At 37.3% G+C, this 17178-nt stretch overlaps 1 protein-coding gene across 5 annotated transcripts in view; it reads left to right on the top strand.

Annotated features, from left to right (window-relative positions):
* The window catches only part of RGS7 (regulator of G protein signaling 7), a 173875-nt gene that overhangs the window by 92237 nt on the left and 64460 nt on the right, over positions 1-17178 (top strand). For all 5 annotated transcript variants that reach the window (XM_081944691.1, XM_081944692.1, XM_081944694.1 and 2 more), the window contains exon 4: positions 9032-9082. In XM_081944691.1, the coding sequence (XP_081800817.1) occupies positions 9032-9082 (51 nt within the window). The remainder of the gene's footprint in view (positions 1-9031; positions 9083-17178) is intronic.

Here is a 17178-nt window from a genome sequence, read left to right as displayed (position 1 = left end):
AATTTTTTTGAATCCCATCACTTATCTAAAACTATTTAGAGTGAACATCATTTCATTTCTTTCCTGATCTGTTCCTGAAAAGTAGGAGGGCATGCTTGTATATAGGTGCATGAAAAGGACAGACAGCTGTTTTGTCAGCTTTTCTCAATTAATGAAAATCAGAGATGGCATAAAAATTTGTTAAAAATAGGAAAGGTTTGAGTCAGCTAGGCTGTTTTTGCCTTGCTTCTAATAAGAATTAACAGGATAAAACCATCAATGATTTTGATGAGGTAGAACAAAAATAAGCATACATATAGATATATATCAGCACGGTACTGGGAATGAATACTGTTACTGAACTGATTTAAACATTATGTTAAGTCATTTTTTCCTTAGCATTAACTGACTAAACAAAACCAAGCCCAAAATATTGTACTTGAAGGCAATTTGTGAACCTTCCTTAATGTCCAATGGGTACTGGTTTCAATTCTGAGTGTATAAGATTTTATTTCTTACCAACAGAATAGAATTAAAATGATTGAATAGATAGATCTTAATTATATTTCCCAGAGAGTATTCTAGTTAGTTCCCATTATGTATTTATTCTATCAACCTTTTAATTTCCACCGGTAATGTAATTGGCATAATATGTACTTAAATGAAAATTTTGTAACTATGGTTGAGTATCTGTTTATGGATGATGGGATAATTGTATGTGCCTTAACCCCCACATTTGAAACCTGTTCTTTCTTTGCTACAAAAAACAACAACAACATATATCTAAGAGAAGAAGCTGTCAGGATAAAATCTGTGTCACTATATCCATCTGTTTTTATGATCCGTTTTGTTTTTGTTTTACTTCACCATTGTTAAAAGGGAATTATTTTGTGCTTTTGAGCAACCTTGGGGCTTTATTACTTATTTTGAGTAACCCTTTTCAAGGGATCCATCTTCATTTATTCTAAGCAGATTTCTGGCATTTCCAGTGTCTGATTTTTCAAAGATTAGTGCAGTATCTACTATCGTACTTTTAGGTGCTGATTGAAACTGTTCCCCTGAAGAATGTTATTGAGGAAGGCTTTTAAAAATTCCACTCCAATTCGAAAACATCTCTTTATATAACATCTTTTAATCTTTTGCACTTCTCTTGTTGCATTTTAATATTTTTTCAGTTACAGGGAAGATGTACAAAAAAATATCTGGCATAAAATCCATGAAGAATGGTAATGTGAAAAGAGCTGACTGTCTTTAAGGGTTTGCCATGCAGTGAGAAGGAGGGAGGGGTTAAAAAAAATCAAGATGTAGAGCAGTGGTGGGTTCCGGATCCCGTTTCAACTGGTATGGTTGGAACGGGCCTGGTGGCATCCACATGGACACGTGCAGCATGCGTGCATCCATGCGCAGCACACACATGCGTCTTAGCGCCTTCACGAGCCTCCACGACTCTCCAGCTGCTCAGTGTCGTGCACGTGTGTGGAAGCGCCAAAGACTTAAAGATTGGTAAGGAGCTCGGGCGGGCGGGCGGGCCCTCCGGATCACCGTACCAGAATGGTATCTGGTGCTCCAGGCAGGCTCCGGTATGCCCATACTGGGGCGTACCGCCTGCAACCCACCACTGATGTACAGGCTGTGACTGTACAATCATTTTTTGTTGTTGTGTCATCCATGTTTGCTGCAACCATCTTGGCTTTTTTGACTGCAACTTTCTGATGGACGCCTCTGGTTTAGATTTGTTTTAACATTATTACAAACTTCTGTACTTAACAATTTGGCAGAGATGAGCTAAACAGTAAAAGAATAAGACAATGTACATGCCCTCATATCTCTTCCAAGGTGTGCAGTAGTTCTCAGTGCCTTTGCCTTTCCTGAACTTGGAGTTATTTCCAAATGCTTGGCAAAATATGAGCAGCACTTCAGAAACATTTGTTAATCCACAGAGTGTCATTAATTTCAGGGTGTTTTAGATAACCACAGAGGCATTTAAGTAAGAACAGAAACAATAGGATAGATAAAAAGCTGCTTCTGGGTCTTACTAACAGAGTAAACAAACACAAAGCTAGGACCTGGAGCTCAGAAGATCAAGAAGCAGCCCTAAATCCCAGTTTTGTGTAATTTTATTCAAAATACCAATCTGGAAAAAAGTTGTGGCTCCCTTGGAGTGACTCGACAGATGAAAACTGGGGATGGGCCAACAAAAAAATAATCCTGCCAGACACAAGAAATCTGATTTAAGTATTAGTATCAGAATGATAGCTGGACCTGCCTGCTGAAGTAGGGGAATAGATTTCTGCCTTGTATGGTGGGTTTTTTTGGAGGGGGGGGAATCGTCTTGATTTACACATTGCATGACGCCACAGTTTGCTTATTGAGCAGCTATTGAGTAAACAAAACATGTCTAGATTCACACATTACGCTACATCATAAACCATGATTTACAAACCACAGCGGCTAGTTTCACACATTAAGACCAAAGATACTCTGCATGCACATACCATGCAAGGTGACATCCAGTGTTACTTCCAACAGCACATGTTCTGACAATGTACGGCAGTATCTAAAAAAATATTTCATTTCATTTCATACACCTAAACCTCAAGAAGTGAATGGTTCTTGTTTTGATCTTATTTTCTACTCAATATATTTATACACAATGTTTTCTTTACCAGCAAACAATCAAAATGCAATTCAGAGAAACAGACAAAACTAAAGTGCTGAGATGGGATGGATAGAGAAAAAGCCTTGGAGAGATGGGCGACAAAGAAGTTTAATAATAACAATAACAACACAACAATAACAATAATAATAGGAGATAACGAATGTTAACACTAAAAGTACAGTTACCTTTGAAAGGTATTTATCTCAAAATATCAGAACCTTTGGTTATCCTTTTTTTTTTTAAATGGCAGTCTGCTTTTGTAAATGCTAAATTAGAGGAAAAAATGACTCATGGTGATATAGTGAACTGCAGTAATTTTTGTCCTTATACATTTCCAGATTGGATATGCTATGGTAATTGGTGTATTTCTTCATTAATGCGTTACAACATCTTAGAGAGCCACTCTATCATTATTGTGGCTATATAAATGTTGTCTTTATCAATGATACATGGCTGGATTATTAGAGTTACCAAATCTTGTATGCAGTCACTCAACTGGCTGCTAAATGGCAGCAAAAATCCTTCTATATCAAATTGCTGCTATCTGATGGTAATCTGGACTTCAGCAATTTAGAATTGATAGTCCTATAAGTGATGCTATAAGATGCTATAAATTACTGGTATGGAAATGGCCATGATGTAGCATTTCTGCACTAGGGATTTATGGCAGCATTCAGCTGTCATTAAAGCAACATAAATCTCAGTTCCTGATTTGTTGTCCCAGTGATGGTAGAGTGACATTATATATTGCTAGTGCTGAAATGCTTTCGCAATGTTAAATATCAAGCCAAGAAATCTCCGGTTCCGAATAAAAGGAGGTCAGGACATTTTAAAATAAGGATGGGAGATAGAAAATATGCCAGTTTTCCAAAGCAACAAACAGAAAAAGGTGCAAAAGGTTTTATTGATTTGTAGGCATTATTTTAAGAAGCCAAATAAGTCTCAGTCAGAGACTAGAAAATTGGAAATCAGATAAAGCTTCCTGAAAATGAATTAGTCAAAACTGTAGCTCTCCTTCAGACTAGTTAACACCAGGAGCCAAATGTGATTTGGCTTCACCTGTTGTGCATGATACAAAGTATGAAATTGATTTTTTTCTTTCTCCATGCATTCATTCATCTAACCAGGCTCATTATTTTTTCTTATTAATTACTGAAGTTGTTGGTTGAAATGTTTATTATTTCAACAACTGTCTTGTTTTTATGTTTCCTTAAGCTTGCCATTTCACCTGATATAAACTGTTTTACTTACATTGTCGAATAGAAAAACTGGAAGTAAAATAAGTGAGTCAATCCAGCTGTGTGGCTTGTTAGAGCTTAACATGATTTATAAATCTAGCCAGTTTTATCTGATGTAGAAATGTGAAAGCAAACTACAATTTATCATGCTGTGTTAACCTAGCCTAAGGAGGAAATTGAATTACTTTAAGAGGTTTATCTTCCTTGGATCAAACATTGCTCACGATGGCACTTCTACCCCTGAAGAAATCAAATGCAAGATAAACTTAGGTTGCACTACAATGGTTAATAAGAATAAGATCTGGAAACGCAGATACATTGATATTAATACAAAACACAGGCAAGTTAGAACCATAATCTTCTCTATAATGATGTATGGGTGTGAGAGTTGGATACTAAGAATGGCTGATTGAAGAAGAATTAATGCCCTTGAACTGTGGGGTTTGTGTGGATTATTGTGTATACCATGGACAGCCAGAACAACCAACAGAGAGGTGCTAAATCATATAAAACCAGACAAATTACTAGAAGCCAAAATCACAAGATTGTGTCCGATTTACTTAGCATGCAAATTCATTGGAGAAGTCCATGATGCTAGGAATGGTTAGTGGAACAAGAAGAAGGGGCAAGCAAAGAGCATGCTAGCTTGATAACATCAAAACTAATACAAAGATCTTGACAGGGCAATATGGAGAGCCCTTGCCTATAAAGTTGCCAAGAGTCAGACACAACTGAACAGTTAAAACAATAGTTAACTGAGCCATTCTGTAAACTTGTACTCCTTAACATACACATACATGTTTCTCTATACTCATTATATTTTCAATGCAGTTAAGATCCACTGAACTCAATGGCATGCAGTGTTGGAAATCTTATCAGTCTTGTCTCATTGGCGGGGTGGTGGTGGCAGTGCGGGAACAAATATATCATTGATTGCATAAAACAAAACAAACTGATCCAAAGATCCAATTTCAGTGCTTTTACATAAATATCCATTAATACATTTCAGGCCCAATAGATTCTTCATGAAAAGTGCCTCACAACTCAATGCACTTCAGCACAACCAATACAAGCTATGAAAAAGTTAACACTGTAAAACATCAAGAAACATCTCAGAAACAACAGATTGTTACAACCAGGTGGCAACACCATAGCACACAAACTAACTGTAGGCCTCCAAAACATTTTAAGTATCCAAGAGACCCAGCAGCCCAAGAAGAAGAAAAAAACATGAATTTATTTATTATTTATTTATTTAATTTGACTACTTAGTCGCCCCCTCTCCCCCCAGGGACTCGGGGCGACGTACAATAGCAACAGTCACAACAATATAATATGGAGGAGGTGGAAAATAAATAAATAAATTACAGTACTTTAAGACAATTAAAACCCCAATGACAGTTAAAATTTAAAAATTAAAATTAACAATTAAAAATGCCCAAGAGGTGGAAAAGCTCTAAATTTAAGCCAGGCCGGCTAGTCGGAACAGGTGGGTCTTAAGTTTCATACGGAAGGAGCGGAGGTCAGTTGTAGTCCTAATGTCTGGGGGGAGGTCATTCCAAAGGGTAGGGCCCATCACAGAGAAGGCCCTACTCCTGGGCGCCGCACCCGGAGAAGTCCCTCTCTGTGCGAGCGAATAGGTCGCAGGGATGTGTGGGGCTATAATTATCTATAGGACTGTAACAGCCACTATAACAAGTGGCAGAAAAGTAGCAGAGCAGATTCAATAAACATCAACAATGAGAAAGCAATGAAAATGCCTTCACTTCACAATATATGGACTGAGGCAACCATAATTTACCTGGGAAACTAGACTAAGCTAAATCTGAAAACACTAGAGAATCCCTGGAAGCTTGGCATTCTAACAAATAAGCCATCAACAGGAAATAAACAACATTTAAACACCATTCAAAAGTGTATACGCAAGAAAATTGACCAGGTTCATTCTATATTTAAAATTTCCAATCTTTGTTATACTTATCACCTTTTCTTAAATTGAAGAATCAATAAAATAGCAATAGTTACAAAATTACACTTCCGCTCTAATAAAAAAAATGCTTCCATTTCCAAAGATGGTGCAACCTTTTATGCAAATCCAGGTAGTAAATCTGTAATCACTGATGGCCCTGCCACAGCTGTAAAGCATGCATAACCTGTGTACTATTGAGATTGGTGACTCTGTAGTGATACCAAATGGTCCTTTGGATGCTCTGTAATTTATCTGGGATGCAATACAAGTGCCAAAAGAAAAATATAAATTAAGATACTGGTACAGAAAAACATAACTGTAAGAGATAATAAAAAAGATGATAAGTAATATGTAAACCGTAACTCAGTAATAGAACACAGCCTTTTAATATGTAAGTTTCTGGGACCTTCTCAGAACTGCTGGTCATCAGAGCAAGGTAGATGAACAGATTTTTGCCCGGACAGATTCAGCCTTTAGTGACTTAGAGAGTCAAAGAAATCATGCTGAAATTATCCCAGATATTCTCAATCCTAATTATTAGTTACTCTGTGACATGTTTGAATATTTGATTATTAATAAAGTTTTTCTTCAATTATGTATCTTCCTTTATGATGGTTGGCTTTTACATCATGTCATTTGGAAGTTGCTCTGGCATAAGATGAGCTATCAGTGCAAATGCCACTTGTTAAGTTATCCTTGAATGATTAAAACTCCCTGTTTTGGGAACATTAACAGTCACAAGCAGCTGTTAGCGTGTTATGGAAGAGGTTACTGTTGTGCAAATTATAGAGTGTTACTGATGCTTTTTAGAGAAAGAGATTAGTTTAGTTTATGTGTGGGATACAACTTGAGAAGACAGAAGAAAATGTGAAAACATGGCACTGTTTTGACACCTTTAATGAAGGCTAATAGAATAGCCTCTGCAACTTAGTTATTGTGGTTTCCAGGCTACCCCCCACCTCTCCTTTGCTGAGTTCTTTGCAACTTAGCTGTGAAAATTTGCACTCAGTTAGCACACAAGAGTTGGACTGCCTCTGGAGGGGAAAAGAAATTATAGCACATATTCTAAAAATAAACATGCAAACTCTGGACTAATTGAAGTGTCTTAGCACTTTAAATCTAGCCAAAAACAAAGAGATATCTAAAAAATACTGAATTAAAAGAATCTTTCTTTAAGGCTGCAGAAACATTGTACCTGTTCATAAAAAAATGGTTTTTGCTCCTTCAGTGTTCTCAGCATCTCCAGTAATGCCTTTTCAAAATAAATATTGAAGAAGAGTTTTAGACAACAGCAAGATAAGTTTAGTTCAAGTATCCTTTCTAATCAGATACCAGTGGGAAGATGGAAAGCAATCAACCACTCAGTTTGTGATACATCCTCAAGTATGTAGGGACAAATGTTAGGGTGTACTGACACACTATTTCAGATGAATGGGGGCAGTAAATACATTTAGTTTTCTGCTTCCTCATTGTTGTGAAAAATGTTGAAACACTAAGTTGATTCCTGGGCTATCATAGAAATTATAGTTGTAAAAATAAGTCATAACTTTCAAGTATGTGCCTTGAAGGAAAGGTTATCTTATCTTCAATGAAATGGTAAACACTTTTGCAACAATTTAGTAATAGTAATTCATAGTCTTGCTTTACCTTTCTTATTTATAGCATTGTTACACAATCAAGGTTTGAATTAGAGTATAACTGAAAGAAGACTTGAAAATGGGGGGGGGGATTTTTTTAGCTATGTTTGCGCTACATATTTTGATAATGAAGTTTTTTTTAACCCCAGATTACATGGTTTGCTAATACATAGATAAAAATCTCAGCTATATGAGAAAAACAGACTAGAATATTTCATGACATCTGTGAAATGAGAGTTCTCCATTGTAAAAGATGCAAAGGAATGGGGCCATGGCAAATATCTCAGAAGGGACCATTTCTAACTTCTTGGCCCGTAAATGTGAGGGGGAAGAGATGTACTTTCAGACTAGCACAATTCTGTTAGTGTAACCTAATATAACCTTCTGTTAATGTTACAACCTCTTTAGCAGAAGGAATTGAGCACAACTCAAAGGTGTCTTTATTTGTTGTAGTGAATTAAAGACATCTTTTCCCCATTTGTACAATATAGCCTACATTACAGGAGACAAGAATTGCATTCCAGGAAAATAAGGTAAAACACGATCTGGATTAAATATCCTAAAACAGTTTAGGAATTGGATAAATTAATGACTGTCCTTTCCCACAGATTGCTGCTAATAATTAAACATCATGATCAGAGATGTAGTTATGTGATTCACTAGAAAACTTAGATTATTGGATAACAGTTGTTTTCAGAAGGAGTTTTGTAATTATTGATCTTTTTTGAGCAAAGTGAGTTGGCTTCTCTTATTTATTTGTTTGAACTATTCCATCTCTAAAGGGTTCAATCAGGGCCAGATTTTCCTATAGGCTAACTAGGCTTCAGCCTAGGGCCTCAAGATCAAGAGGGGCCTTTTATTTTTATTTATTATCCGTGCCACATTTTTTATAAAGGTTAGTACCAATTACAACATGTTTAATTTAATATATTGATATATATCACAGTAATGATGTATTTTATTATCTCTCATGTAATTTACAAACGTAAAAATGGGAGGTGAAAGAGCCCCATAAGTGGAATAGCCAAGGGCCTCTTTTCATCTAAATCCGGCCCTGGGTTCAATAATATGTGAAGTTTGTTCTTCAGTTTTTAACTGTGCTTCCACAGCTAAAGGGACTCTCCCTTCTGCTCTCTGATGCAGCCCCTAACCCTAACCCCACCATGTCTCTGTGGTCATTTGGTTGGCATGATTAAACGCCAAAGGCACATGGAATGCTGTTACCTTCCCACCAAAGTGGTCCCTATTTTTCTAGTTCCATTTTTACATGCTTTCAAACTGCTATTTTGGCAGAAGCTGGGACAAGTGATGGGGGCTCACTCCATTACACAGCGCTAGGGATTCGAACCGCCGAACTGCCAACCTTTCTGATTGACAAGCTCAGCGTCTTAGCAACTGAGCCACCACGTCCGTATGTTGCCTCTTTATATTATATATTAATAAACAAATCTATTGGGAAAGCCAACTTTTGCTTTGCTTTTAAAATGACAGTAAAATGTGGCTAATTTATAGCAAGTGCATTTTAATTATATTATAATTTTTTTTCTAGGTTCAGACATTGTTCAGTGGTTAACGAAGAATTTGTCAATAGAAGATCCAGGTAAATGCATCATTTTAATTTATCAATTACCTTCCACTTTGTCCCTGCAAACCTTTTAAATTTGTTCTTTATGATTGCTTAATCATAGTATGTAATATTATTTGTTTAGGAGAGTTTGAGGATTCTGGATTTTTGGGTTGACTCCAGATTAAGAAACATACCAATTTTTGCCTTCAGATCAAATCAGAGCTTGCTCATAATGAAAGCTTGTGGCTTTAAAAATGCTTCCAACTCATGAATTATATCAATTAAATTAGCCCTCTCTTTTATATGTCATTCCATACCAAGGAAAAAGTTTATGAAAATATCAAAATATAGAATCTTTTCTCTTAATGGTTTTCTACAACTCTGTCCCACTGTCAATTCAGGTTGATAGCAGAGGGAACAGAACAGAGGTGGGTTCTAGCCAGTGTTACTGCCAGTTCACTCGTGGGCGCGCTTCAATAGAAATTGTTCTGCACATGCACAGAACTCAAAAACAAGATGGCGGTGGCAACCGGGGTGACCGGGGAACTGGTTTGGAGGCGTGGCCAGCCAGGGTCGCTGCCGGTTCTGTGACCCAGGCCAGCATGCCACTACCAGTTTGGCCGAACTGGTAGGGACCCACCACTGGAACAGATAAAATCTTCTTACTAGCATGTCTTCCCATCCCATCCCCTAGTGGGGCTGGGTTAGATAAAGATACAGTCACTGAATGCATATTATATTAATCATTCAAAGTACTTTGGGATTTTTTATGATGTCATGATTAAAATAGGCACGAGAGAAATATTCAATATAAAAAATAGCAACACTTGTAAAATGAAATAATGTTGTAAAATCTAAAAACTCTTATATGTTTGGGGTGGGGGGTGGGGAAGTCCCTTAAAGATAAAATTGAGATTCAAAGAGTTTCAATTCATTCATCAGAGATTTCTGCTGATGGAAAGAGTAAACAAACATTTTAAAAGAGAAAATTCTGTTATATATACTATAAGCCTATAATTTAAAAGAAAACTAGAAAGCTATAAGATATGACTCTATCCATTCCCCAGGGTCCATTCCTAGAGATCATTAGCAAAAAGATGAAAATATTGTTTCTATCCTCTTTTTGTCATTGCTTATTTCCATTCCAATTTCTCCTATTAAATTGTCTTATATTGGATCATTCTGGATCTTAATCTTCTCATTTATTTATATCATGCCTTTATTAGTTTTATGAGGATATACCTAACACGTCTTCCTTCTCTTATTTTCCTCACAACCACGATTCTGTGAAGTGAGATGGGCAAAGGGAAAGTGATTGGCCCAAAGTCACCCAGCTGGCTTTCAGGCCTAAAATGGGACTAGAGCTCATGGTCTCCTAGTTTCTAGCCTGGAGCCTTAACTACTAAACCAAACTGACTCACTTTGAATATGATCATACAGAACTCTTCAATTTGAATTCTAACCCAACCAGCAGAGTAAAAAGAACCATAGATATTTTACAGACTGAATGTTCTGGGAACCGGGCCCAGTTTTAATGGAATTTTCAACAGCAATTCATACAATCAGTGACTAGAAACTTTTTGAGAACTCTTATTAATACTAGAGGTGGACACTATTTTTCAGTTTTTCGAGAAGATGATGCAGTAAAAACTCTTGCTTTTATCCTGTAGGATTTCTTAGATCTACAGTGTGCATTGTACTCTTTTTTTAATGTGTACATCAAGGTACTGAGAAAGGTTATCCATACATCAGGGATTAGATCATAACAATGCACTGAATAACAGCAAATTCTGTATCGTCTGAAATGTTGCTAAGGAGCCTAAGGTGGAGTCTTTGAACTGTACCCTTCAATGCAGTGAAGGATTAGACATGGTGAAGAAAGTGAAGTTTCCCCAGCAGGAAGAAATTCTCTTGATCAGTAGACGATCTAACAGGGTAGTAAGGAATCTAACCCATTCAAGTTAGGGCAGCAGTATCTCTGAAAGGTCAGGTTTCCAATTTGCACATGACTTTGGATTCTGTCAATTGTCCGGGACTTGGATAGCAAGAATGGTTGAAAACGCCTTTGCATAGCTTTATTTACCAGCTGCACACTATTTGGGGAAAAAGGATCTGGCTACAATGACTCATACCTTAATCACCTCTTATTTAGAATAACGTAGGACATGGGATTGCCCTTGAAAACATTCTGAAACTACACCTCATAGAAATTGCAGTAACTAAACTTCTGCAGCCATAGTTTCAAGCTTGTGGTTCGTTTTTGGCACAAATCATAGGATCGGTTTCATCCACATATTCCTAGATTGTGTGTAGGATGCACAGAATTATCTTTATGAATGCTCCATAGTTTACAATCCTCACTGGAAAATCTATAATTAGACTAGATTGTTGGGAATTAAAAATGGGGCATCTTTGATAGCGGCACCCTGATTGTTGCAGACGAGGTGAGATTGATTTACACTGTTTTAAGCAAGGGATAAAAATGTTCTATTGGGATTTTGAAGAATGTACATGTGTTGTCATTCCTCAGTTTATTGTTGCTTTCAGGGATTCCCCCTCCTCTAATGTACAAAATGGTTTACTGAGTTTGGAAAATATGCAGTATACAGAGAGAGGAGGGGGAAAGACAGAGAAAGGCAAGAAAACAGAGCTGAATTTCAACTATACCACCGACCTAACAGCATGTTGTGGTAGAACATAGAATGTAGAACATAGAATAACAGGGTTGGAAGGGACCTTGGAGGTCTTCTAGTCCAACCTCCTACTCAGTTAGGAGATTATACCTTCCAAACAAGTGGTTATCTAATTTCTTCTTCATATCTCCATCTTTGCAGCATTTTTGAACATAGAGGACTTTGAATCCAAGTTGTAATATTAAACAGTATTACTCTTTCAGGCATTTAGCATGGTAATATTTCTATAATTCCAGCTCTCTCATGGATACAGGATCAATACTATCTTGCTGTTTTTGAGGCTAGAGAGCTAGATCTAAGCCCTATCGATACAGAAATTTTACAGCCTCTGTAAAATTTGTTCTGGCTATTGAGAGGAAGATTGCAAATTCCTTTGTAAAATGCACTCTCTTTTTTCCTGTCTCTCTTTCTCTCTCTTCACTGGATATAAATGTAGATGCAGATATAGATGTGAATGTAGATATTGATGTGAATGCCACACAGTGTCTGGCACTGCTGCTTCCTTTGGCTATGGAAATATGTGTTTTCAAATCCTTTGCAGAAGCACCTAGCAGTTGAGCAGCAAGGGTGCTTTTAATGTCAGGGGTGATAATACCTCACAGCTTCCTGCTTTTTAGGGCAGAGAACTGAGAGATCTCCCCTTCACACTGTTAAAATGCCGTGGTATGGTGTGAATGTGTTAGCAGCACATACAGCTCTTGTTATTCATACAGCTTGCATTCTTTCCATTTAATTTAAAGAGATGCTGCTCTTTTTTGCAACTAGGAGAACCCTTTTGTATTCTTTTAGGAGGGAAGTACGGTAGCCCAAGTGAGAAACTCTCATGTTGAACTCTTAGGCCATCATCTTTTATGCTCCATCTTCAGCAGAAGTATGTGGTTGTGTCTTACTCAGGCTGTGTCTTACTCATCACCCATGTTATTCAGTCAAAAAATCATTAAATTAAAAGATAATTTAAGAATGATATGCATTTCATTGTTGTGGGCTAAGTGCACTAAAGGCAATTGTATATTTTCAGGGGTGTCAAACTCAATTTCATTGAGGGCTGCATTGGGGTTGTGTTTGACTCGTGGGGGAGTGTGTGTGTGTGGCTGAGGGCGTGGCCAGGGTGGACATGACCAGGTCAACATCACTCATCAAGGCTCCATTTTTGGTTGCAACGGCCTCCTGCAGCCCTTTGCCAGCAAAAATGGAGCTCAGGGAGGCTGCATGCGGCCTGCCCAGGCTTCCTTTTCCTTGACAGAGGGCTTCAGGAGGCTGTGATGGCAGAAAATGGACTCCGGTCATGTCACATGTGGCTACCCTGAGCTCCATTTTCATTGACAGAGGGCTGCAGGAGGACATTGTGGCCAAAAATGGAGGCAGGGTAGGTTGCGCATGTCCCTCTAGAGCTCTGTTTTCGCTGGCAGAGCCAACGCAGGCTGATCCTTCACTGTTTCCAGGGCAGCCCTGTGGGCCAGATCTAAGTACCCCATGGACCAGATCCAGCCCCTGGGCCTTAAGTTTGACATTGTGGGTATAAATGCATTTTTGTTATTGTTCAATAATGTTCCTTTGCACTGCTACTAGTTTCCATATGAAATTAAGAGTCAGAAAGTTAGGTCTATTATGATAATTTATGTTGCTTTTATATCATTCAAACTTAATCAGTGAAAGTCATTTAAATATTATCAGAATATTCAGAATTTAAATATTCAGAATTATATATATATATAATAGCTTGTGTGTGTGTGTGTGTGTGTGTGTGTTGTATTTGTGCTGATAAATAAATAAAGGGAGACTAGTATGGATCAATTTCAAGCTATTTAGCTCTCATCAGCTAGCCATACCCTTACTGGGATTCGAACCAGGGCTGTATTGCATATTAGGCCAATGTAATTGCCACTCAGCCACAGGCTCTCCTCCTTTTATCCGCTAAGCCAGGGAAATAGGTATGTATTTGTGTTACAACCCCTGGTATGCCCAAATATGGGAGGGAGCTCACTACTCTCTCTTTCTGTCATTCGGCTCATCACAGAAAACCATCCAGACAGAAACCCATATTTTTATTTTTAATGTTGCCTTTTTATATTTGTGTTGTATTTGTGCTGATAAATAAATAAAGGGAGACTAGTATGGATCCATTTCAAGCTATTTAGCTCTCATCAGCTAGCCATACCCTTACTGGGATTCGAACCAGGGCTGTATTGCATATTAGGCCGATGTAATTGCCACTCAGCCACTTTTTAATATACTGTATATATCCCTTTATATTAAAACGTTATAACTTAGCACTTTTTAAAAAGTACAACAAAAAATTGCTTCATGCCACATCATATATCTATAAACAAATCTTTAAAGTTTGTCATTCAAACTCAATCATGAAAAATGCCATTCAGAGGTACCAGAAACAACATTTTTATCTTTAATTCTTTCAAATAATGTTCCACAAATTAATTTCCTTTCACTTTCTCATCATCTCTTCCCAGAACCTCCTTAAGTTTTTCTTTCAGTTTTTAACACCATAGTTTATCATTTTCTCTAAGAATGCAACACAATACAATACACAACAAAAAGTTCCTACTTCCCATATCATATCTATAAACAAATCATCATATAGTCCTGGTTAAAAAACTTTTAAAAGCTGCTAGAAAAATTCATATACGAAGCCAACTTTATAAACCTTTTTTTTGCTTTTAAAAGTCTTGATGTTGATTCCTTTTAAGTAGAGCCCAAAAGCTAATTTCTTTTCATTCTCTCTTTATCGTTACTCAGAAACTTCTTCATAATATAACACATACTTTTTGTAAATCCAAAATAAAAGAGTTGTCCAACTTGCTCTTTTGCAAGTGAAAATCTACCCATCCATCACGCTTCTAATTTATTATTTGTGTGTTCCTTTTAGCTACTAAAATATCAGCTAGTGCTACTTTCATAAGTCATATATAACATTTTTCTCAATATCACTCCTATAACCTGTCATTTTGAATCCCTATTCAAAACATTCTGATTCCAACTTGTATCTTCTATCTCTTTTGAATCTATTTTACAGTAACAATCTTAAAAGAAAGTTTTGAGTACATTGTTGCTAAATATCCTTGAATTCTTCCAGAATTAAAGCACTTACATTGAGCCATGGTGGCACAGTGGCTAGAATGCAGTATTGCGGGCTAATTCTGCTGGCTGCCAGGGTTTGTTCCTCACCAGCTCAAGGTTGACTCAGCCTTCCATCCTTCCAAGGTCAGTTACATGAGGACCCAGATTGTTGGGGGCAATATGCTGACTCTGTAAACCACTTAGAGAGGGCTATAAAGCACCGTGAAGCAATATATAAGTCTAAGTGATATTACTCTTCTATATTCAATGGTCTTCTCCTTTAAATATAATCTTCATATGTCTTAATACAATTTTAGACAAACAAAAAGAATTCTTATAATTAGTTCCAAAATCTTATTTCCATTCAGTCTGGACCTTTCATCCATTGATTAACTGTCCAAAATCAATGTTTTAATCACCCTTTTGCTGCTTATTTACACCCCCCCTTTTCTTTAAGTTCTTAAACTTACATGAAACTTCTTTCACTGAATATTGAAGGTGACTGACACAGCATAATGAAACTTGTCCTTCTGAAGTTTCTTTGTATCCTAAAAGCAACTTACATATCATTTGCAGAAGTGATTGAGAGAGGAAGTGGGCAAACTCAGACAGGATTGTTGCAATGCCTAGAAGAGAGCAAGAATAAATGGTTGGCTCTCTAGTCTAAGCTTTATAGGTGAACAATGTTGGGAATATAGGCTTTTCTCCACCTTTCTAAATGTTGATTTTTATCCCAATGTTTATTTAATAATGACCATGGCGTATGGTCAAATGCAGGGCAAACACAAACAAATAATCTTAAGAACCCACTGTAAGGGAGTTGCAAAATCTACATAAAAACAGTAGAATATGTCTGTCTTGGATGTTCACATCAATGTTTAACTATCATGATATTCTTTGTTTACTTGAAATGGCATAGATAGTTTGCTTTTGTTAATGCATGCAGTACTTCCTGTAACTGTGCCTGTATATACAGTTTTCAGTACTTTAGCTGGTAATCTTGCATTAATCTTCCACACATGTACCAATACATCAATGGTACAGGTGAATGAAGACCTAAAAACCTCTATCATTAGGTACCAGAAGCACCATCTGGGACATCAACTGTACAGATTGTGGTATTAATCATTTTAAAAATATCATTCAATTAATCTTATACTTCTAATTATATGCTAATGCTAAATGTTCTTATGTCAGCTTATGACAGAATTGGAGCAAGGACTGAAAATTTCAGAGCTAGGAATTTTTTTCAAAAAGATATTATTTTAAAACTGCCTACTCCACTTCTATGTATCATGATAGCTCTTTTCATTTGAAATTGGAATCTCTTGCGGCCGTGCAATTGTTCTATTTCCCATCACCACTTAATGCATGTCAGGGGAAAAACGCCCTGGGGAAATCTGAGATCAATGGACCGAGGCTGATTCCCTTCCGCATATCTTTTGAGATATTAAAAAATAAAATAAAAGTCTTTGACAAGTATATTCTAATTAATAAACAAACTTTAATACGAAAATAATAAAAGTAAATGAAACAGAAATAACTAATGGTTACATTTTGATAATGAAAGCTACGTCTGCCAAGCTGGCAGCCGAACAAAGAAGAAAAGAATTTTTGGAATGTGTAACGCGTGCGCAATAAATCACATTCAGATAACATTTTGTTTTATGACCTGCGCAATAAAGCTTTCTTAGTTTAACTCTTGAGTGTCAGTTTCTCTAGACAAGTGACTTTGACTAAGCAAATTACTGGTTGCTGAAGGTATATAATAAACATCAGGGATGTGTGTATCGAGTTCTTCAATGTAAACAGTTCCTTTTCCCATAACCTTGCAAGTGTGGTTGGTGAAGGAATACAGTTCTCGATACTCGGGCTCTGGTTCGCCCATCTCTGTGAAAAGTTCCCTTCTGTGGGTAACGTGCACAGCTGCTCCACTATCTAAAGTCCACAAAAGACGTCTGTCGAACTTTGGATCAGGTTGTGGAACGTTGGTTATGGCCAGTGTCACAAGTGGAGTTTGTGGATCACGCCTTGGACCACGACGACCTTGTCTTCCGCCTCTACCTCTGCCTCTGGAATCTGTTCCTCTGGGCTGGTACGTGGCGGGAGCTGGAACTCGTTGGGGACAATCCCGGGTGTCATGTCCCACACGGTTGCAGGTGTAGCATTTTGGCATCCTTGGAGCGTAGCCTCTTCCTCGGAAGGGACGTCTGGCTGGAGCCTTTGATGCTGGAGGCCGTTGCAGATGTGGTGTAGCTAACCTGATAGCTTCGTCTTCCACTAAAAGTCTGCAAACGTGGTTAACTGTGCGTTGAGCAATAGGCACGTAGTTAATCTTTGCAACAGCATCTTTCCATTCAT

This window comes from Natrix helvetica (genome assembly GCF_964273705.1).
Source record: "Natrix helvetica genome assembly, chromosome: 2".
Lineage (NCBI taxonomy): Eukaryota > Metazoa > Chordata > Lepidosauria > Squamata > Natricidae > Natrix > Natrix helvetica.
The sequence above is the reverse complement of the archived record's forward strand: the minus strand, read 5'-3'. Positions and strand labels throughout refer to the sequence as shown.